We start from the raw sequence: 23,913 nt of genomic DNA on the forward strand, positions 1-23,913 counted from the left end.
CTTGTTTTGCCACTACAGAAACAAAATAGCATTCTCCATTTAGAGTCCCGTGTTAGTAATGTGCACCTTTCCTTTTTCCAATTTAAAATATTTTACTTTCCATTGTTATGCATTATATGAAGTAATAAAAACACAAGAATAAAAATATATCAAACTTAAAGAATAAATTTAGCTCTTTAATATAAGAGAGAGTGACCTTTGGGTTTAAGGGCCCATTAACTACAACAATGGGTATTTCTTTTGTGTACAAAAAAAACCATACAGGACATTTTCTCCTTATCTGATTGACATTGGGTTAAAATATCCAAAAAAAAAAAATCACATTTTTAAGGGAAAGCCAGATAGGTTTAAAATTTATTTTCTCATTAAAGAGAGAAATGATTGAGAGCACTGATCTATCGAGTAATACAGACTGAATTTGTGGAGCCTTCCCGGAACAGTTGCCAATATATCTCAATCCAGATATTTAAAACTAAATACAAGTTGGCATCCTGTTTGTTGTAAAATGTCAAAACCTACAATCTACTAAGACAGAGCATCTTACCTCTGCCTATGTAATCCACATACTTGCATTTCACCAATTAGTGATATAAATACAGAAAAAAAGTGGGGTGAACTCCTAGCTCTTGATTTGTTTCATGGTACTTTGTGTACTTCAGTATTTATTGGAGCCAGGCCAGAATCATCCAGAAATTGGATGTCACAGGCAGTAGGAATGCTCATTAGCTGTTTGAAGCTACTTTGGTGATTTCCACTGTGGGCAAGCAGCCTACTAGGACATACTCAGAGTCATTCTCTCAGACTGGAACCAATGGGAACTGAAGGGCAGGGGAAGGAGTTTATGAATATGAGGAGTGGGAGCCAGACTGGAAAATTCAGCAGTGGAGCAGCTCCAGGACCAGAAGTGTTTTTGTGTTCAAGGGACTTTGCCAGTTTTGTTGGATTTAGATTGCAGACTCCCTCACCCCACAGGAGGTGGAGAAGACAACTACAATTGCTGCAAGCTGTGCAAACTGAATAGTGTAACTGCAGACACTCAAGGTGAGTTTTATGAAGCAGTGCAGGGCTAGCACTTATTTTCCAGGCTTTAAAAGGAGCTTGCATGCCCTCTACAGGCTTTGGACACCATTCCACAGAGACAGAGAAGGGTAGAAACCCCCTCCTGGAAAAGTCCCCTTGGGAACTGTGTGTATTTACAAATGAATAATTATATTTCTCATTTGAACTTATGATAGTAACAAGTACTAAAACGTGGGAGGGGAGGAACCTGAAAGTGTTACCTTTAGGAGTTATTGACAATATTCACAATTGTTTCAAGGGTTCAGCACAGCCCCAGCAGCTTTTCTACTCTTGTTGCACCCAAACATTGTAAACAAATCCTAGTTTTTTAAACGATGGGATTCCCAGCCTGTGCTAACGATTTCTACACAAGCAGAAGCCAGACAAAAAGTAACACATGGAGAAAGTTCCCCACTCCTTTTGCTCTTATTTTTTCACTCTGGCATTGGCTCATCTGCAGTTCCTGTCCAGAAAAGCATTCTTGCTCTTGACATGCCCAATTCCCTTCCCCCCCCCACAAATGGTGTGGTGGTTGAAATGTAGACAAAGATCCATTAGGGATATAACAAAGATAACTAAACATAAAATAAAAATCTGGTTTAGCACATAAACTAACCCATGTCTTCTGTGGAGAAAGTCTAGCACATTAATCCATGCTAATCTATTTAAAATTTCAGTATTGCGCTCTGCAGTACTGTCAGGCTAAGCACACAAAACATTCAGTGAAAAGGTCACAAATTGAAAATCAGATACCTTGTTGAAGCAGTGACATTATAAATGAGCTAGAGGAAATTATAATCCTATCAGAATTAAATAAAAGGTACAGATTTATTCAAGCTTGAAAAAGGGATGATGTTTGTCATTCTAATGTAGATGTATATGCAGAGTGAAAGTGTATATGCAAATGTCAGCATTTAGTACATGGCACTTGAACAGAAATTCTAGCATTTCATATTTTCAATAAACAAAGAAGCAAAAATTAAGACTAGAATATTCCATATATGTACCACTTAATGTGTTTCATAGGCGAGAGGTAAAAATTCACCCTGAACTTACAACTCCAGCCAATGAAGAGTTAATGGCAAAGTAATTATGAACTGTAAAAGAAAAAATTCTCTTTCTGATTTGAAGTCCATTCAAGATTTCCAGTTTAGACATCCATCACCAACTCCACAGACTTAAAAGCAAGGGAAGCTTGCAGAGTTACATTCCTATGAAAACTGTTCTGTGAAGAGCTGCTTTATCGCAACTTTTGAATAGAGATTGATAATTAGAGCTCTATACAAGGTTACTAAATGACTACACACAAAAAAAAAAGTGTTCAGGCTATGCAGTGATATTCAGAGAACAGACTTCAAGTTCACAGTCTATTTCTGCTCTACCTATCCTCTCTTGCAGACAGATTCCCACTTCCACTCCACCAATGATGTCAGCCTCGATAGCTCTTTTGGAAATTTTCTAACATGCATTGTATAAGGAACAGAATAGGGAAAGTACAAGTGTCAAGGTTCCTTCCCCACTCTGAACTCTAGGGTACAGATGCGGGGACCTGCATGAAAGCCTCCTAAGCTTATTTTTACCAGCTTAGTTTAAAACTTCCCCAAGGTACAAATTATTTTCCTTTTTCCCTTAGACTTTTTTGCTGCCACCACCAAGCGTCTAACAGATATATAACCGGGAAAGAGCCTGCTTGGAAATGTCTTTCCCCCCAAAATCCTCCCCAAACCCTACACCCTCTTTCTTGGGGAAGGCTTGATAAAAATCCTCACCAATTTACATAGGTGAACACAGACCCAAATCCTTGGATCTTAAGAACAATGAAAAAAACAATCAGGTTCTTAAAAGAAGAATTTTATTAGAAGAAAAAGTAAAAGAATCACCTCTGTAAAATCAGGATGGTAAATACCTTACAGGGTAATTAGATTCAAAACATAGAGAATCCCTCTAGGCAAAACCTTAAATTACAAAAAGACACAAAAACAGGAATATCCATTCCATTCAGCACAGCTTATTTTCTCAGCCATTTAAACAAACAGAATCTAACACATATCTAGCTAGATTACTTACTAAGTTCTAAGTAATCCATTCCTTTCTGTTCCCAGCAAATGCATCACACACACAGACACTTTGTTTCTCCCTCCCTCCAGCTTTTGAAAGTATCTTGTCTCCTCATTGGTCATTTTGGTCAGGTGCCCGAGAGGTTATCCTAGCTTCTTAACCCTTTACAGGTGAAAGGGTTTTTCCTCTGGCCAGGAGGGATTTTAAAGATGTTTACCCTTCCCTTTATATTTATGACAACATGTAAGGAGCTCCCTATAAAAACAGAATGCCCACATAATTCTCCTTTAAATATCTCCTTCAAGTCCATCTATGCTGTCATGCCTACAAGGCACTTCAGAATGACTAGAAGTGGGTCTAGTGGGTGTCTAGACAGTGGGGACTAGACCACTGCCACCTTGTGCTCTCTCCTCCCAAATCTGTTATATTCACTTGTTGTCTAGTTTTAAACTTAGATGGTCAACTTTGAGAAGGGACTGCCTTATGCTTATGCAGTGCCTAGAACACTGGAGCCCTAACCTCTAGGTGCTACCACAATAATAGATGTATGGAGGTCGCTACAAAGAAAGTAATAAAAATTTCTTTGTATCTTTTACATTTTGGCTTTTCCAACTTCTCAAATGATCTTTTGAGAATGGATTTTATAGAATGATTCCCTAACTCCAACAAATAAATGAAGGTTAAAACCTGCAATACTCATCTCTCTAAAAATGATACATTAAATCTCTCCTACACTGGTAAAAATCTATATTATGACAAACTAAATTTTCAGTCTCTGGGATCCGCTGTTCCAGAGAATTGTTCTAGTTCAAAAGAAACTATTCCTCATGCACTACACTACAGAAGAAAGCAAACTAAACTATCTGGAACCTCCTCCTTGCAACATGAGGAAAAAAGATTAGTAGGCTAGAATATTAAGAACTGTGACAGGGTCAGGCCAGATGCTATAAGAGAGTGATCCTGTTGGTATCCAGGAAGTGGGTGGGCAGAGCCTAAGGGGAGGATCCACAGGTCCAGGAGTCCAAATAATTACAGGGGACAACTAATGAAATAACAGGAACAGGAGTGAGGTCACACGGCTAAACAAAGGGAACCTGACGGGGACACTGAGCAGAGAATCCCACTGCTCCTCGAAGGCGTCAAGGGAGCCGGTGGACGCCGCCCAGAGGAACTCTGCCCAGATGCGTGAATGGACTGAGGAGTGGAAATAGGCCCCACAGTCACAGGAAACACCATCAGCCAACCTCCTCTCCCTGGTTTTGTACTATAGGAGAGTGATAGAAGGCAGATATATTAGCTCCAGATTAAGCAGGTCCTTTTTCCCTGGGTAAGGTAACGGGGCGATTCTAGAACAATCAGGAACTTGCTGGAACCAATTAAGGCAGGCAGGCTAATTAGGACTCCTGGAGCCAATTAAGAAGCTGGTAGAATCATTTAAGACAGGCAGGCTAATCAGGGCACCTGTTTAAAAAGTCAGTGAGGAGTGCACAAGGAGCTGAGAGTGAGAGGGTGTGCTGCTGGAGGACTGAGGAGTACAAACGCTATCGGGCATCAGGAAGAATGTCCTGTGGTGAGGATAAAGAAGGTGTGGGGAGGAGGCTCTGGGGAAATAGCCCAGGGAGTTGTAGCTGTCACACAGCTGTTACAAGAAACACTGTAGACAGCTGTGATCCACAGGGCCCTGGGCTGGAACTCAGAGTAGAGGGTGGGCCCAGGTTCCCTCCATCCCCCCAACTCCCTATTGGATACAGGAGGAGTTGTCCTGGACTGTGGGTCCCACCACTAGGTGGATCAGTAGAGACTGTGGGGATTGTTCTCCTTCTGTTTCCCTATGCTGGCCAGTGATGAGGTTAGCTGAGTGAACAGCAGGTTTGAGCCACTAGCAAAAGTGGCCAAACTGAGGGCTGCCATGAACCTCTGAAGTGAGCAAATCCACCAATAAGCGCAGGACCCACCAAGGCAGGGGAGGAACTTTGTCAGAGAACATTAAACAATCTTTCATGGTTCTTTATCAAATAGCAAAGTACATGAGAAATTTCACATAGATGGGTTCATTTTTAACTAAGTGGAGATCAAGGGTATGTCCAAACCAGGCTTATAACAGTAAGCTACAACCTTCACTACGGAGGAACTCTACTCTCTGTAATGTTTGTTACACAAAGAATACATATGATAAAGATTTTAACAGCATGGGTTAGGGAGGATCATTATCACAAGCTTGGCATGGCAATTCACCATGGCAATCACAGCTCTCCCAACCCAATCAGTTCTAAAATGTATTCTTTCTGTGTAACTAGTCATTTTCTCAATCCTTTACCTGCCTTATTACTATAAACTGCTGAATTTAGTGAAATTTTACTCATATCCACACTAATTAAAGCTAATTAAAGGCAATGTAAGGAAATGCAGAGTGACAGCTTCATTGACTTTACTTTTTAATCCCGAAAGTTCAAAGTGACCAGGACATTAAGCTCTTAAAGTAGAAACAATATAAATAAAAAGTTATTGGGACTCCCAGACAGTAGTTACTGACAACACTGTTTTTGCTGAAACATGAAACATCTTTAAAAAAAAAGACTGATGTCTTCAGTAACAAGTCTACTACTACCAGTCACATACTCTTTGAAAAACTCCTTCATTGAAAATTACTGGATGTTCAGTCATATGGAGAAGTTTTAAGTTTTTGTTAGCCAAGTTCAGTTTCATATGGAACTGAGAAATACCACAGCTGGGATGACAAAAGTCAAGTTTTACTTGAACATGGAATGGATAAATAGCAACTGGCAAAAAAACATGTAACTGAATTTAAGATAGAACATTAGTGATGTGCATGAGACACTGTGTGCACATAGATACACACTGTATTCAATTTCTGAATCGAAGTGTAACAGTTTTTGTACTGGAGCATTTTTTCAGAAAGGCAGCCAAAATTTCCTATAGTCAAATATAAAATGTATCAGGTATAGTTAGGATATAGAGGTGAAATGCAAGTATTAATTAATGTTGTAACACAGGACCTACAGGCTTCCAGTTCTGTAGCATATTCCTGCCTGTCAGAGTGCATGTTCTTCTACATTTTGAATCTTGGTAAGGTCTACTCCTTTCCTCCACTTATCTTAACTGCACTTTAACTCAATGCAATATTTTTAGGATGACTTACAGTCTGACAGAAGTTGTGAATGTTCACAGCTAAATGGAGATTGAATTTACTTGTCTAAAAGTAGCAGGATACAGCAACGATCACTAAGGCCAGATCAAATAGGGCCTTACTCCAGCAAAGCTCCAGGGCTTTTGCATCCATGCTATTGGAAAGCCTTCGAGGAAGAGCAGTTAGCTGCCGACAGAGCCACTGATGTAGGTATATCTTTAAAACTACTGGCAGCTACTACTGGTGTCTGTGCTGTGCACATAAACACTCAACCTAAATCACTCAACATTCTACCACAAGTTTCTGCTCCAAGACATCATTGCTCCAATATATTTCTGAATTGTCTTCACACACTTAAGAGATCTGTAATTCACCACCTAAAGGTATTGCATTGTCAAAAATCTTGAAACAGATCAGAAAGTGAAATTGGCTTAAAAAAAAAGGGATGAGTATTTGCTTGCAATTTCATGCTGAAATTCAAATCGTCTGAGGAAAAGGCTTCCTCCTTGATTGCCAAGGACATATTCTATTTCCCCCTAACTCACACCTCCATGCAAAATATTCCACAGTCTCTAGCCCTGTTCCCCATTGGAACTCTGTAGTTCCAGCCTCTCAACCCTCTCCTAGCCTCTCTTTTCATGCTTTCCCCTTTTGGGGGCTTCCCATGCATTTTCCTTCCCTGCATCCCACTCAGTCACCATAGCAGGGGAAGGTAATGCCAATGGGTCTTGGCCCAGCTCTGTAGTTCCCTCCCCTGTTTAAGGCCTCGTCTACTATACACAGACTTTGCCAACTCAGCTATACTGGCAGACTAGATACAGCTTATGCCTACAGAGGGAATTTTCTGAGGGCATCGTACCACCTCCCCAAACAATATTAGCACAACATTCTTCTGGTGGCAGAGTTGCATCTACACCGGGGCTTTTGCTAGCATAGCTATGTTACCTTGGGGAGTTTTTTCACACCTCTGACTGACACAGCTATGCCGACAAAACTTTGTTATGTAGACCCGGCCAAAATTAGAATGTTCTATAATGTCCTTGTTCTATAAGCCATCAGAGAGCAGGGGGAACACAAGTAACCTATGGTTAGAAGAGGGAAGAGCACTCAACTTTGTTCTCCCAGGCTCAGGTCTACAATATCATCTCCCCACCACTGAAGGTCCTTGCTCACCCATTAAGTTTAATAGTAGAAGCAATCAGATGAAGATGGATTAGGGCAGCACTAGCCCATTATGAGATCAAAAAGAGCGAGCTGTTGGTGTACATGCATAAAGTACCTTTACTGCACAAAATCTATAACTGACTAATTCATTCCAACAGTGGAATAATAAATTATCTTATCCAACTGCTGATCACTATCTGGGTCAAGCCTGAAAGTGTCTCTCAGACCAGATGGAATTCAGTTCTGACTATTCTGGGCTGCTCTTTTTTGCTCTCATTTATTACTGCCTTAGTTCAGATATTGATCTGCTATGCCATCCAGCTCCAGGACCAGGATTGTTGCTGAGAGTGCACATCCCTTGCCTGATTTTAGAAGTAGGACTATATCAGCTAGAGGAAGGAAAATAACCCCTAAAAGATAAAGATAACATCATATACTCTTTTTTACTTTGAATAGCATGTAGCTCTACTACTTTACATCCTGAGCAAGTGTGGAAATTCAATTCACTGAGTAGATTAATATTAATATTAAACTTTAAGAAATGCATATTAGAAAATCAGTTTATTAACATTAGAAAAACTGAGTTGCTTTCTTTTAAGCCTTAAAAGAAAATCCTCTCTGTTCAAAAAGCACCCAGCATTACATCAAACAGCAACCCTCTTTAAGGAAATACAAATGATCTCATTAGTGCCAGTTTGCTAGTAAAGAGAACAGGCAGTTAGAGTCTGGTGCTATTCAGTCCTATTCTGTTCTGCTGTATCCTATGATAAACAAGTCCTTCCTTACAATAGCTGTATCCAGAAACACACGTCATCAGTTTATTTTTAAACAGATCATTCTCCCCCCGCCCCCCATCACACATACTAATCAACAGCAGGTCTTGTCTACTGAATCAAAATCAATGGGGAAATAGATTAGAAAGTGACATTTACCAGAACAAAGGAAGTGCCAGTTTTAGGGGTGAGATGGAAGAGGGAAACAACAGCTGAAAATCTGCTCTGCGCAGTCACTGTATAACCCACTCTGTGATGCACTGAACCCCCTCGAGTTGTGGCTGGGCCAGAGAGGTTGATGAGGATAATACAGCATTGTCTAACAAAGACAAGTCTTTTAGCTCAAAGAGCAGAGAAACTTGTGTTTTTAGAACCATAGGTCCCAAGTTCAATTCCTGCTGCAGACAACCCCCCAGGGGCACGGTTTAACAAGAGCATTTGGCCAGTACTACAGCTTCCTCAAGGGCTAATCCTGCAGGATGCCAGGTGCTTCCTGGAGGCACTTAACATACCCATCTCCAATTGATTTCAACTGGAGGCTGAAGATGCTAAGTGTAGGCCTAGATTGACCTAAGTAAGGCACATGGCATGAACTGACCCTTAAACTGCATCTTTTCAAAGCCACACATGGTATGGGAAGAGGCAGCAGAAACCGATCAATTAACTACACAGGGATCAGGGTAAGCAGCAAAGTTAAGCTTCCTGCCATTCCCTTGAGCCTACCCAACATTACCACCAGCAAATCACAACCTGCACTCCCTACAGTCCCAACTTCCAAAATCCAGCAGCATTCACTTAGTTACACACTCACTCACCAGCCCCACATCCCTCCTTTAGCATCTTTCCCCCGCCCATCATGCACACATTATCAAATATCCTTTAGCAGCACAAATCCAGCACATCCTGAGCCGTCACCTCTCTTGGATAGAGACCCATGTCTCCCCACACTGCTGATGGGGTTTTTCTAGGCTGCATAGTTCCCTGCTTACATGGTGATATCCCAACCAATCTAGATTGTCTAAACAGGCCAGAATCTGGCCTTTGCTTTCTCTTCAGAGGCTATAAACAGTCTAATTGCCAGTGGCTAGAAGTTACCACTCAGGTCTTTCTAAGCAAGCACATTTATTCTTAAGATGAAAGCATTATTGAGAAAACATATTAAAAACAATAAAACAAGCTACACACATGTGAATAAGATTACCAGAGATCATCCCACAACTCCAGCAAGGGTCAGGGTAGGAGTCACAACTTCAAACCACCCAACAGGGCTTTTTGTAGTTTCAAGTTCATAACAATCAAGTTCACACAACCATTAATAGTTCAATGTTTCTTTCATACAGCTTCAGCCTTTGATCCTGACCTCATGTAACAGGTAATCAGATGATAATGGTCTGCTCCTCCAGGCAAAGCTTCAAAAGGCTGTGGCTATGCATAACTCAGAGAGAGGAATTGCCTTAACCTCTCCCTAGGCATTTCTCCCGGGAAATCCACTTCACACGCATTGTCCCACAAGACCACTCTTATCTGACACATTGTTCAATATAGCTCCTTGATCATCCAGGCCCACAATACTATATAGCCTTTCCCTTTAATACAAGAGACTCCAAAGATACTTAAATTTAATTCAATAAAGTTTTTCAAGAATACTGCAGGAAACTGGCATACCTATCACCCTTCCCTTTAACAGTATTGTACAAATTAATGGTTCAACATACACACAGTATATTAAGTTTAACTGGGACATGATAAATCAGGACCACTGATTTGCTTAAAGCTCTCCCAGGGAACAGAGTTTGTGTTTCTTAGTCAATGAGTGGGTTCAAATCCTGATCCCAAGGCCATCACAACCACACTTATATTATGGTAGTACCCAAAATGCACTAGGAATTGTACCGACAAAGGAAAATGGTCCCTGACCCATCTAGGAAAAACCTTACTTTGTAGGAAGAACAAGTTGGCAGAGAAAGGGAATACAGACAAAAAAAGTGATAAGGATAATGTTTGGCACAAGTAGGTTTTTATATCTATATAAATGTATGTTTATAGAAATTTTAGATTTCTCTATGGAATAAAAAGCAAATGTTCTCATCTGCTCTAAGCATCCTTGATATCCTTTAAAATGGTTGTCCAGACATCTTCATTACATTAGCAATTTCATCTGAGCCCCAAGCAGCCAAAAGATATAGAAAGCTAAAAATACTACTCCCCCACCCTCAATTCTCCTCAAAAACTAGGAAGGAAATATTAACTTTAGAGCATGCTGTAGAGATCAGCAAATTTGGATTATTTAGGCTGCAGCAAGTTCTAAAGTTGAGGGCCTTCAATCCCCATTATCCCCTTCACGAAAAGGGTGTTCCAGCTTAAGCACATCAGCTGTGGCAGTACAGTACGAGAGGGGCTGTTTGACAAATGTCAATCCCAGGCCATCAAGGTCTTTACAGGTCAATATCACCATCTTTAATTCTATCCAGACACCAGAACCAGTGCAGATCATGGAGTAGTGGGGTAATGTACTCACAGTATGATTCTCCACTTAAGCAGGCAGATGTGTTTTGTGCCAGCTTCAGTGTCCAGATGGATTTAAAGACAAAGCCTCTTGAAGAAGGCACTGCAGTAATCTTTTATATATAAATTTAAAAATATTCCCTACCGCCCCATGACATCCCAGTTAAGGAAAATTTTATTGTATTTTCCAAAAACTCTGGAGAGCAATGCCAAGTATCCATAGATTCCAATGCCAAAAGGAACTATAGTGATCATCTAGTCTAACCTCCTGTATAACACAAGCCATTGGAATTGTACCTCTAATTAATGCACAAATCAACATTACATTAATATAAACGGAGTGAGTGACACTGTTTGCACATGATGGACTTTAGTGACCCAAGTTCAAATGTATTCTAGTTCACAAGCAACAATAAAGTTTACTGGCCTCCATCTTTTCTATATAACAAAACCAACACATACTTCACAGATATTATCCACCAAGGAACAGAGTAGCATCGGTGAACTGGAAGAGCCACCCAAAGTAAGCCAAGAAAAAGGAGCATGTACTATTGCCAGTAAAACGCAAGATGAAAGTTCACAGGGCTAAGAAAGTTTTTGAAAAGCAAACAGCCAAAGGAAAAATAAATATATGGGAAGCAGAACTTAGCCTGTCAAAGAATAAATGGGCCTCCTGGTCTATCAGAGATCTAAGGGAAGCAATAAAGGGTAAGGATATTGCAGATTTTTCAGTATTCAGAATGTATTAAGGAGCTACTCACCCCAGATCTACTCTTTTCAAGTAAGGATGACGTACTGTCAGATTGAGATATCAATAGATGAAGTGCTGGAACAAATGGGTAATTAGATCAGCAAGTCGCCAAGACCAGATGGTTAAGTTTGACAGGATTTTAATATAGTGGCACGTTTTAATGACTGCATGTTTGCAGTTCAGAACTTCATGCTTGAGGACCGGAGCGCAGCAAATACTATACCTCTAAAAACCAGATTACATTACAGATCCACACGTCTTATTTCAGAAACTGGGCAAAAATTGTTTGAGGAAAAAAAGGAGAAGCTAACACAGCTTCTGTGAAGCAAAATCATGCTGGTACTTGGCTGATTTAAGTATCAGAGATGTCCTATCACTGTGAGATGGACTCATTAAAACAGCAAAAAATATATTTACAGAGCTGCACTGAGATATGAACATATACTTATTGCAAAATGTAAGCAGCTTTACTACTAGTTTCTAGTATAATAACTCCCAATGACAGATAGCATTGTGCTGTAAGAGAAAAAATGTTTTCACTTCATTTAATTATAATAAAATATATACACATTACTTTTTTATGATGGACATAAAGGCAAAGGATATCATACAGATATACTGTATGTCTATTTGGACAAATTCTGATTGAGTACTTATACCTTCAGATTACATTCGACAATAAAAACCATTGGCTAGATATTTTATGCAAATAGAAATGTTACAGAAAATTATTTTGTGACCTTCCTGATTAGAAAATATTCAGTGCATGAAGTCTGCCTCTGCTCACAGCCTCACTCCATTCACTGCTCACTATACTGCCATCAACCATCCCTACCATGGAGGAAAACACAAGGCCAGCAAAGGTTTCAACACTTCTGCACATTTTATAAAATTAAATATTTAGATGCAACAAAATCCTTCAGTGCATACTATATTTAAAAATCAAACAGCTTGCACACAGACTCATTGCCTATGAAAGGCTTAAGACATATTCCAACTGTATCCACTTACCACTTGAAAAAAAAAAAAAAAAAAAAAAAGATCGGACATTCCCATATACCTGCAGGCAAAGACCTATGTAAGTGTGTGCCCTTGCAATATGCCCAGGTCAATATTGAATTTTGGGAGACATTGAAGACAACAGTACCAGCCACTCTGGACCTACATGGGACGACTATTAACAAAACACTTCATGTTATTCTACAGGAGTTGACAAGCTGAAGAGGCTGTCTTCGAGGCAGCCAGGACTCAAGTCAGCGTACTGCTTGACCACTTTACAGGTGAAAGCAAACACTTGGGATTGTACCCAGAAACAAACTGGAAGTCAGGGCAGACTCAGGAACACAAGTACTTGAAAAGATCATAAGCAAGCCATACACCGTTTTACACTAGGTAAAGTTACAGAGCTGCCTTCAAGGGACTGCACAGCAGAAGGCAGACACTGAAGTGGGAGAGCACAAAGGGGTAACCCAGTCACACAGTTTGTGCACACCAAAGGGGGCAGCAGGAATAAAAAGATTACCAGAGAAGCAGAAAAGAACTAAATGTGCAGAGCCTTAATGTCTGAGGCAGAACAAGAGGGGAAATTTTATTCTTGGTGGGTTGCGGAGGATAATTAAATGAGCACAGTCAGTGGTGACATTTGTATATACTAATGAGATGAGGTATACAAATCCCAGACTGGAGAACAAGGGGTTTATGAGCAGCTCTGGGCCGAGGCAGCCCTGCCCCGCCATACCTATAAAGCCTGTACAAGTTGGAGGAGCTTAAAAGGGAAAGCGGAGCAGCTCAGAAGGAGGCAAGCAGGAGAAGGGAACAGATCTCTGCTCTGGGGAAATAACAGCCCAGGAGCTCTTGTTGCCTGAGACCTGACCACACTTGGTCCTGCCCAAGCCAGTAAAGGAGAGAGACTAGAGACTGTTTAGGAAGATCAGAAACTTTATTTTCAGTTCAGTTCTTTAATTTAACCTGCAGGGAAATAAAAACAGGGAAACTCAGATGGGAAGTGATGCAAGGATGCAGCTATTTAGCACCCTACAGTACAGAACTTAGATCACCCTGGACTGGAGCCTGATGGGGACAGTAGGCCTGGGCTCCCCTACCAGCACTTGAAGGTGGGACAACAACAGGAGTCTACCGCTTGGTGGGGAATCCAGCTGGGGAAAACCCTGAATGCAGAAGGGACAAGACACCAAATCCTGGAGCTAAGGAGAAAGTCCCAACACCCTACTGGACACCAAAAGACTTCTCCATTATTGTTTTTTTCTTTCTGTATATCCAGAAAGGGGCGGAGTATAGCGCATGACTTGGCCGGAGGACTGAGCCACAAAAGAAGGGACTGATCCCATAGGACAGAGTTGTAAAAGAAAGGGGGACCATGAGCCTGACCACTAGGCACCACTGCTGGTGAGAGTCACCTTTCACAACAGCTTTTAAAACAAATTATTCACCTGTTCCAAGAGCTCTGGAAAGGTGCAGTTTTACAACAGAATAATAAAATTAGACAAAAGGAAAGCCACTAAGGGGTTTGAAGAAATTGGTTGTAGTCAGCAGTGGGCAAGATGGATTTTGTGGCAAAGTTTTGGATGGATTGCATGGGGCAGGAAGAGAGACAAAGGCAGGAGAGAAGGCTGCAATAGTTTTCAGTGACAGCTCCCTCCTCTCGCTGCATCTACAACTGAATTCACTAACGCCATCAGGATAGTCCTTCAGTCTTTTCCTACAATATAGTTAGTGCATTGCCATTTAGGCTTCCTCCCACACTCTCCAGCTCATCTGACAAGGAAGGCTAGAGGGTAAGGAAATAAACCTAGCCAGATGACAACATGTTGAGTTCCTCACCCTCTTCCCACACAGGGAAAGGAGAAGAGTCCTTCACCTCAAAACCAAGGCAGAAAACATGAATGAACTTCTGCCAGACCCCTCCTTTTCCTTTCTACTGCTCACCACAGGCCCCTATACTTCATTGAGATGACTTCCATTTTCTGCAGCAGAGCTGGAAGGAGAAGGAGCAAAGTAGCAAGCCCAAGTCACAATACTTAATGCTGACTGGAAGAAAGGTAATGAATATGTAAAATGGAAAGGTATAAGAAACCAAGTGAACACAGACTCAGGTTGGAGAATACCTGACCACAGACTGAGACAACGAGGAGAGCTTCCCAGTACCCCAAAAGTTAGTAGCTTGAGCTCCTCGTTGTTCTGTCTTATCTATTTATCACCTATCAAATAGATTATCAGAAACTACAGATGACAGAGATTCTGTTTGAAATTTATAAATAAAGGCCAAAATTGATTAAGTCTCAATTAGGCTGACTCATGCCTCACCTTGCACACCCCACAAGCAGCAACCCAGAACATCTTTTCTTGTAAACTGAAGTTTATGTATCCTGTGATTCACTGTAACATAATAGTGTATTAATCCTATTCTTAGTACATTTTCTTCCCCCGAAATGGTGCTCCAGTAATCAGATCTTAAAGATTAAGTATAATAAAATTCTTACAAGTATCTACAATATTTAAAAGACAATTTATACACTGACTTATTGTCAGTGAAAATCTTAAGACACACTCCAACTCTCCATCTATTCCCTTAAAAGGAAAAGGATCAGACCTATCTCAGTAGGTCTCAGGCAAAAGCCTGTATAAGTAAATGGCCCTAGAAAAGTGTCCTAAATAAAGGTCAACCTTTGGCTCTAGCAGAAAACCATGATGAACAAGTTCCATAGCCAAGGGCATATTCCTTACCCCTTGTGTATCTGTAAACCACCAGTAGGGGATCTCTCCTCTGAAGTGCTGCAAGCAGTGAGGGTTCATGTATATGTATCAGATGCTGTGTACCAATTTCCCATATTGGCCTGCAGATTCAAGACACCCCCAAGTCAACAAATACAGCACTCCCACTGGTTGTGCGATTAATGATTTTCACAGACACGCAAGTGCTGGAGCTTCCTTTACGAACAGTTTATTACCAGTTAAAATAAATAAAATTAACTTCATTGTAGAAGATCATCAGTCAGTGTACTTTTCAATAATAGATCCAGATTCAACTTCTAAGTGTTTATAGCTGAGATTCCAGAATTTAACTATGCATCCTCAAAATACAACCCTGGAAAAAAATTAGCTTAAACCGTGAATCTGTTTTTTATTAAATAAAGCAGAAGCACCAATTACAAAGCTGCATACATGAACAGAAGCAATTGTTTAAAACTGAAAGCCTACTAAGTTAAAAAAAATTATCTAGACTGTTGTTTCCAATTACTTTTGCTAACTGAAATATGACAATACTATGCACTGCCACTGACTTCAATGGCAGAAGGACCATTCCCCTGCTTAATAACTACTTTAACTGCATAGTATTCACTGCGAACTCCCTTACATCTCTAAATGTATCCTCTATTGGAAACAGATATAGTAATTTTCTATACCACTTAACTAGAAGGGGGTTTTTTTGCCACTAACTCAAAGACAGCATGATTGGGTCCCATAACATACTATAGAATACACTATAAAAGTAGATACTATATAGATATACAGTATAGTTATTTTTGGAAACTTCACTACAGACAGTGCAGTATCATAAAAGCCAGAAGATAGTATACCTATATTCGTAGGTTTCTATACGTCAAGTATTGTAATGGAAACTATATTAATTATATTAATTACTAGAGTAAATCTAGAAAATGCAGAAGTGCTTCAACACCGTAGGATTGTTTCTGCAAAACCAGTACTGCACATTTTACTATTGCAATATGATAGATTTACTGTAGACGAGGTGGGCAAGGTAATATCTTTTATTGGACCAGCTTCTGGTGGGGAGAGAGACAAGCTTTCGATCTACACAGAGCTCATGTCATTTTGCTACCCACAGCAGAATCCTTTAATATATAAGCTTCTGTTCTAGGTAACTGTTTCTTCTTCACCATCCCTTAGTCAATGTCATTCAGGACCCCATTATTCAGCTAGAATCAGGAATGATTCATCACCTGCAATGAAATGCATCTACAATTTTGCACTATAACATACTGCCAGAAAAAGGCATGAATAAAGGGCAGATAAGGAAACTGTGGGAGCAATTCATGTGGGCAACAAATGTCTGCACAAATGAAGGCCAAGACAGAAAATCAGACCCTCAGTTTAGAAATATTTGCCCAGCTAAGTTGTATTTTACTGCTTAATGGACAAGCAATAATAATTATCCTGGGTGCACTGGTTAACTAACACATCTGGCCTACAGTTGAAAATGAGAATTGTACTTTGTGCTTCAGATTCTTATACTTGCATACAAAACTGCTGAACAAAGTTTATTTACCTGCCAAAAATCACTGGTATTTTGTTCCTTCTCTGGCTCAGCCAGCTATATCTATACTGTATTTTGGAAAGAGGACAAATGGCTAATTGTGTGTCGGTATCACCCAAAATTGGAACAGCCATTTTCTTCTAAAAACCAAATTGGAGTTCCAGGTTATGTTTGGTAAAGTTGCCTTGAGAATAAGCTGATAAAGAGAAATAAAGGCAACTTTTTGTATCTTTTTCTTTGAAACACCACTTACGAAAGCAACTGTATTGTGGCGGCATATTCTGGCTGTAAAACAAATACTGAAATTAGTTTAACAGATAATTTCAGAAGCTGAAAAAGCAAAAGGGAAAACAATGCTTCTGAACATTTTAACAGAATTTCTGGCTTCCAAAAACACAAGCCAGTCCCTTTGCATACGAAGTCCCTATTCTATTTTCTATGGCTGATGAGAGAATTTCTTGAAGCTACAACTTAATTTAAAGCCTTGATCATTTTTGCCACTGCCATTATGATTGCAAGTCAGTATTTCTAAACACTAATTATTAAAACTGTGAAAGACATCAACTTTAAATAAAAGTTCACCATCTGTAGACATTTTACCTGTTACCAAGGATAGGCTCTCCAGAGGCACCCAGTGCTGAATAGTCCATGCCATAGAAATTCAGCCCCAGCAGAATTTTACTCCTCCATTTGGATTCAGGATCAAGCACCTGAACACAGGCCCGTACCCAGGGAAGAGGGGAGTTTGGGCCAGGCCTGTTGAGTCAGCAATAGAATAAACAGGATGTCAGAAACAGTAAGTGTTTATTTTCAGATAACAGCAGCTTTGTATTCTTGAACTAATTATAACTTGATGAGTGAACTATGGCACATGAAAAAATTACAAAGGCTAAATGGGCAGCCGCTTGTAGTCTGAACTCTAGCTTGATGCACAAAGCACACAACCTGATTTTCAGATGACATTATGATCCCTTCCTAGCACAAAAAGGCAAAGAAACATCTCACATAAGTCAGAAGAGAAGGCTTCCACCTAGCATTTTTCCACTTCACTGGGCTTAGGATAATGTCCACAAGAGAATTCAAAATCCTCAGTGCCTTGAATTGTTTAGTATACCATTCTGACATTTGCTGTTACGTTGCAACATTTAACACACTGGACCTAATCCTGTTCATTTTACTCACACAAGGAGTCAACAATTGGTGAGCAGGATTTAATCCACTGTTGCTTAACATTCCTACCTTGTGGTAATAAATGCAGAATTATCTGGATGGGCAATGGCATCATAAGGAAAAGCCATGTTTGTAAAATGAACAATTGGACCACACAGACTGACTGTCATCATGTGCACCAAGACTCAGTAGCCTAACATAAGGAACAACATATTCCAGTCTTGTGAACAGAGGCTTTCACCCTCTGGTGACTATCTACCTCAAAGTGTTTTGGATATCTGTACAATTAAGAATAAAATCAAAATAGTAAGCATGCTGTTCTTTTAGCAAAGAAAATACTTTGCTAAAAATTATGAGTTGTTCATCTTTAAAGGTAATGGTGTAGTGTCAAAATGGGTGCAGTGTCCTATAGTTCATATGTTAAGACTGGGTGTGGCAGAATTTGATTTTTTTTTTTTTAATAATTTCAACAGATACCAATGTTTATTTTTAATCATTTTTTTCCTAATTTCATCGATTTAAATTTCACAGTTGCAGGAAATTATAGGGAGTCAGACAATTATTTAATGATAGTTGATGTAGAAATTCAAATATTTAAAGCTTTATATCCAGTAAAACACTCATTTTCAACATCGTATGTTGAAATATACAAAGTACATAGCCTTAAATCAAACTCTAATAAGTTCTCAAGGAGCATTTTTCTTACTTTGTCTAGCTGTAAATTTTGATCACCAATGGAAGTATTTTTCATTGGTTTGTGCATGTACAGTAAAATTGATGCTTACTTACATTTACCAATTTTTAAAAAAACTAATCCTCCCAAGCCTAGATAAGACCTATCCAAGGAAATTCAGAATACAAGGTTAAAACCAGTCAAAAAATCCTGTCTCAAGATAAGGTACTACTATAAAATCACATTTCTTTTAATAATGGACATGACAGGTGTTATTACAGACTCTAAAAGAAGTGACTCCCTGTGAAGAAAAAAGACAATGAGTACTTGTGGCACCTTAGAGACTAACCAATTTATCTGAGCATAAGCTTTCGTGAGCTACAGCTCACTTCATCGGATGCATGCTGTAGCTCACGAAAGCTTATGCTCAAATAAATTTGTTAGTCTCCAAGGTGCCACAAGTCCTCCTTTTCTTTTTGCGAATACAGACTAACACGGGTTACTCTGAAACTTGTGAAGAAAGAGCAGCTGCACTGCAGCAACAGCAGATTTAAGTAACTGTATGCATCAGTTAAAGAACTGACTCAAAATGTCTCCATAACACTGCTTAAAACCAAAGTTGCTGTTCCACCAAAATTCCACCTCAGATTAAAATGGTATCTTATAGCTGTTTGATTTTGATACCAAGCTCAAGATCAAACTTGTGCAATTCTTTAATGCTGTTTTTAAGGCTTTGTTTATTCAACTAATAATTTATCGCTTGCTAGATTCTCTATCTTGAAAGTGTCTATTCACTTAGTATATATAGATGATAATGATGCAACATTAAACATTTTAAGAATACAGTCTTAGCAGTATTGTGTTCCATTGCCAGCTACGAGTAAATAGCAGTTGGAGATTCTAAGCAAGAACTGCCGGGGTCTCTTTGACAAGCTTCCCGTTTTGTCACTATTTTTCATCTGATTGTGTAGCCATAAGAAACCAGCTGCATATGTGGCTGGGACTGGAACATGTTTCAGCAAAGAGAATGTAAAAGAAATATGTTCAAATCTCAGTTCTCATTCCCAGCTATTTTTTTATTATTATTCTAGGGCTTTAGGAGTGGATTTTTGAGAATGAGTGGTGGAAACTGAGAAAGAGGAGTAGTAGAGGCAGGATGTGGGAAGTTTTGGGAGTGAGGGACTATATAAACGCTTTTCCAAAAATAAAGACAAGCTTCTTTTAAACATTTGGGTGGAAAAACAAGCACCAAACACAAACCTGTCTAGAGGTTATCAAAATGCTAAAATACTAGATACAACAAAAGTCCCTTAGGAGTGCTGCAGATTAGTACAAGTGAATGGTATGATATTCCTAATGGCAGGGAGATGTTACTAATTCACCTCAATACTGACCTTGGGAAACCAAATTTCAGCTATATACTGTAAATTTATCAGGAGCTTCAGAAGCATATTTTTAGCAGGAAGTTAAGTTTGAAGTCAAGCATGGCCAGTGGGAATGAAAGTCTTTAGTATAGCATTTAAAAACAATTTCCGAAATGCTAGAGTCTACTCTAAGACGAAATTAGGCAAGTACAAACATCAGTTGTGCACAGTACCATTTTTCCACAGAATGAAAGTACACTTGTACATTCATCCCATCATGGGTTTTGAAACTGCACCAACTAGGGTCTGGAAGCAAAGCAAAGATCATCTTACATAGAAGAAACTGATGTCCAGTTACTAGCAAACAAACTCTTGAGCTGAGGTTCAAAACCCTTTAAGAGATCTGGACATCCAATTTCCATTAAAGTTAATTAGAATAAAGTATCCTAATCTTAGACATCTTTGAAAGTCTCAGCCTTCATCCATAATCCTAACTGCTAACCTAAAAGCCCTATCTGGTGTAGTTGGAACAAACTATCCACTCTTCCTGTAATCAGCCAAGGCTGTAGTTTTCACAGTTACATAACTGACAACTAATTTCTGGTTATCTGTGCCCAGCCATGGATCCTTACCGCTGTGGTGTTGAATAGTCATATGTCATGAGACTGAAGCTGTCCATTACTGGGGCCAATTGATCAAATTCTTTCTTTGTGAACATTCCCAGCTGGTTGGTCCTTTCAACAAACAAACAAACAAAAAAGAAAGTATAACATACTTTGGGTTGCTTTCTCTCCTAGATTTGAAGAATTAAATTTAATTCACTTTTATCACATAGCACAAAACTTTCATTTTGGGATTGCAGCAAGACACCTCGGGTGACGTTCTTAAAATGAATCTTTAAGACAAGATATTGAGTACTACTGCACTGCCTATGGGAAAGTGTTAAAGAACTGGACATTCATAATATACTTTTAAAGATATATTTGCAAGATAAATATAATTAATATAAAAACTATGTTCTAATCAAATTTCTTCACGTAATATTGGAGTGAACCAATACACTAATAGTCTTTGACAAGCCAAGCAATTAATTGTTTTTAAAGTTGCTATTTACATTTAAAATGCTAAGCTGTTTTGAAAAATAAAACAGATTTATAAATAAATGAATTGAGCTGTTCCTACAAAAACATGAAACATAACTTCTTGAGAAAATGCCCTCCCCTCATATTCATGTATAGGAAGGGGCAAAAGAAGTCTTCGCTGTGCCAAGGTAACTATTTTTTCAACATGGTAAGCCCATTTTGTTTCTTTTTACCCACTGCTAATAAAACCACAAAGTCCCAAATAATGGAATGACAACAAAGGGGGTGCTTTCAGCAATAAATGGGGGTATGTACACTTGCTTTGAGGTTGGATATAAGTGCTGCACTAAGAGAAATAAGGATTACTTTAACTCTGAGAAGGTGTTGCAATTACTCAATTCTGAGATTTAATTTATCGAGGTCAAGCAGTTTGACACCATTTAGCAAGATGTATAGCTTAGAGATCCAAAAGACTGTTTTTCCTGTGAGATCTAGTATTTTTGTACAAGCCTATATAAGGGGATGAATGAATTCCCTTATTAAAATTTAGCCATTTTCCTCCAACTACTGACTTTAAGCAATGACCCATGATCCTACATGAAGGAGGATGGGAATCTAAAATCTGGAGAGTGTGACAAAGGGAGAGAATGAATAAAGAGGAGTGGTTTGTTTCCTGGAAGATTAGTGAAACCTGGAATTCAGGTTAAATTGAGTTGGTAGAGGGAAAAAAAATGGCACAATACTATTCTATAAATGCCTGCCTTGAATTTTCTTGACTTCAAGGACCAATGCATGAGTTTCTCTACTGCAGGGATGAATTTAACAAATTTCTCTTCCAAAACCAACAAAAATCTTTCAGGCTTTTTTGTTATTTTTGGAATGACCCTTACTTATATAACCAAGTGTCAAGTCTCCAACCCAACTTCATGTATTTGGTTAGTTCTGGACATTTAGAGGCCCCTGAATTTCTTCTGTTTTCTTTTTAGGTAAATTGGGACATACTCACTCGGTACTCTTTGAAATTTCTTCAAAGAGCAATGGTCATAACATGAGGGCAAGTTAAAGTAGCATTATGCCTCTTCCTACCACTCTCCCCAGGAAATATAAGACAGCCTTGATAAAAACATACCCCAAAGAGGGGACAGGTATGGGAGAAGACATTGGAAAGAACACCTATGTCCCCAGCCATAGGGATCTGGGAGAGCTGGGGGAGAGACAGAGAGAGAAAAGGAGAAACAGCTCACTCCCTCCTAAAGCAGAGCTAAACACGGAGAGGAATTCTACAAAGAACAATGTGCGTGGGTTGCTACAAACTCCATTTTACTTAACAGAAAAGAGCAAAGTTATGTACTTGCAAACATGTGTACTGCTATTCTGTGTGTCACCCACGGACAAAATGTAGTGAACGTAATTCCCATTAAAGGAATTAGAGGGAATATATTTCAGAGTTCACAATTTTTCCTGACCAATAGCTTTATAGGAACACACTTATTAGGGCAAAAAATGTTACTACTATCCTTTATCGAGAAATGCTGCAAATAAAACGAACTCCTGGCTCCATCACTCTGGCAAAAAGTTAATGAAGCAGAAATTAAGAAGTGGTGTGGAACAGTCATTTTCCATGTGCGCACGTTGACATACGTGGACTGAGTATGAATGATATTTGTCAGTCAGGTCACTTTTGATCTGACAAAGCACATATTAGAATCAGATTATTTACTTTCAGTATAGATAAACATGTTGGCAACTGTTTTGTTTTGATATATGCTATGGCAGCCTCGTGTTCCAAGAACCAATAATTTAGTTGCCACATTAAGGAGTCCTTCTCTTCTTCTCCCCAAGGCTTCAAGCACAAATTAAAAACCCGATCTCCTCTTCTGATACCCATGTGTGAGCCTCAGTTTTCTCAACCGTGATCTACCTGCCATTTTATTGCAAATTTAAATCACAAACTTTCTACAAGAATAAATCAAACAGAGTGTCTTTGTTACAATGTCATGGTTACCTGAATGCCTGTAGGCAAAACAGTTTTCCTTCCTCAACCCCAGCAAAATGCATTTTCTGTAAATTGATTCTGATTATTTCTGGGGGGGAATCATAAGGAGTAATTATAGCAAGCATTAGATTTTTATGGTATGTTGCATTGCTTGGTAGATTAAGCAGGGTAATACTTTAATGAAACTCTGTGATGCAACTTACCCCCCTCTCCCTTTTTCAAATCAACTGCCAAGGAATGGGGAAAAGACATACAAAACACTGTCATCGTCTCACACACAGAGGCTTGTAACTGAACTGTTTCAAATAAGTGTAACCCTCCGCATGCTGGAAGCGGTGCTCTGTTCCCCTCTGGCGGTGGCTAGACAGCTAAAAATTGATGAGCTTGTCTTTTAGTTCATGCAGTAGCAGCTCACGCATTTAGCTCCAGAGACCCCAGGTTTGATCCCCACTGCCAACACCTCTGTGTGAGGCGGCGTTCCATAAGAAAGGACGATTGGCCAGGAACAAAGGCCTATAGAAACATGCTACATCGACAGAGGGTGTAAACATCTAACACTTTCAATTCAACAGTAGTCAATCAATTCTGCACAAACAATTTGCGAAACCCCTCAGCTGGGCGGTTGGAGGGAGTCACTTTGCCCAATGCAGGGCCTTTCAGAAATGTTCTCAGTAAAAGAATTGATACTTGAGGATAGAATTCTAATTTTAATTTTTAGATTAATTTTAAAAAAATAAAATTAAAAATGTAATAATTTTTAGAATTCGAAAAGAATTGATACTTGAGGATAGATGCTCAGACTTTAAGGCCAGAAGGGACCATTATGATCATCCATTCTGACCTCCTGCACGTCACAGACTACAGAACTTCACCC

At 39.4% G+C, this 23,913-nt stretch overlaps 1 protein-coding gene across 8 annotated transcripts in view; it reads right to left on the bottom strand.

The window, feature by feature from the left end:
• CHID1 (chitinase domain containing 1) overlaps positions 1 to 23,913 on the bottom strand; it is a 330,760-nt gene that overhangs the window by 206,537 nt on the left and 100,310 nt on the right. For 5 of the 8 annotated variants that reach the window (XR_012159318.2, XR_012159319.2, XM_073347175.2 and 2 more), the window contains 2 exons: positions 20,594 to 20,695; positions 17,355 to 17,510 (listed from right to left, as the gene is read on the bottom strand). The exons of 1 other annotated variant lie outside the window; for it this stretch is intronic. Coding sequence is in view for 5 of the 7 variants with exons in the window: in XM_073347175.2 (XP_073203276.1) it covers positions 17,355 to 17,510; positions 20,594 to 20,695 (258 nt within the window). In the remaining 2 variants the exon portion in view is untranslated. Of the gene's footprint in view, positions 1 to 15,111; positions 15,313 to 17,354; positions 17,511 to 20,593; positions 20,696 to 23,913 lie in introns of those variants that run through there. 2 more of the 8 variants (XM_073347174.2, XM_073347176.2) reach the window with 2 other exon arrangements.

The sequence above is a fragment of the Lepidochelys kempii genome, chromosome 6 (assembly GCF_965140285.1).
Source record: "Lepidochelys kempii isolate rLepKem1 chromosome 6, rLepKem1.hap1, whole genome shotgun sequence".
Lineage (NCBI taxonomy): Eukaryota > Metazoa > Chordata > Testudines > Cheloniidae > Lepidochelys > Lepidochelys kempii.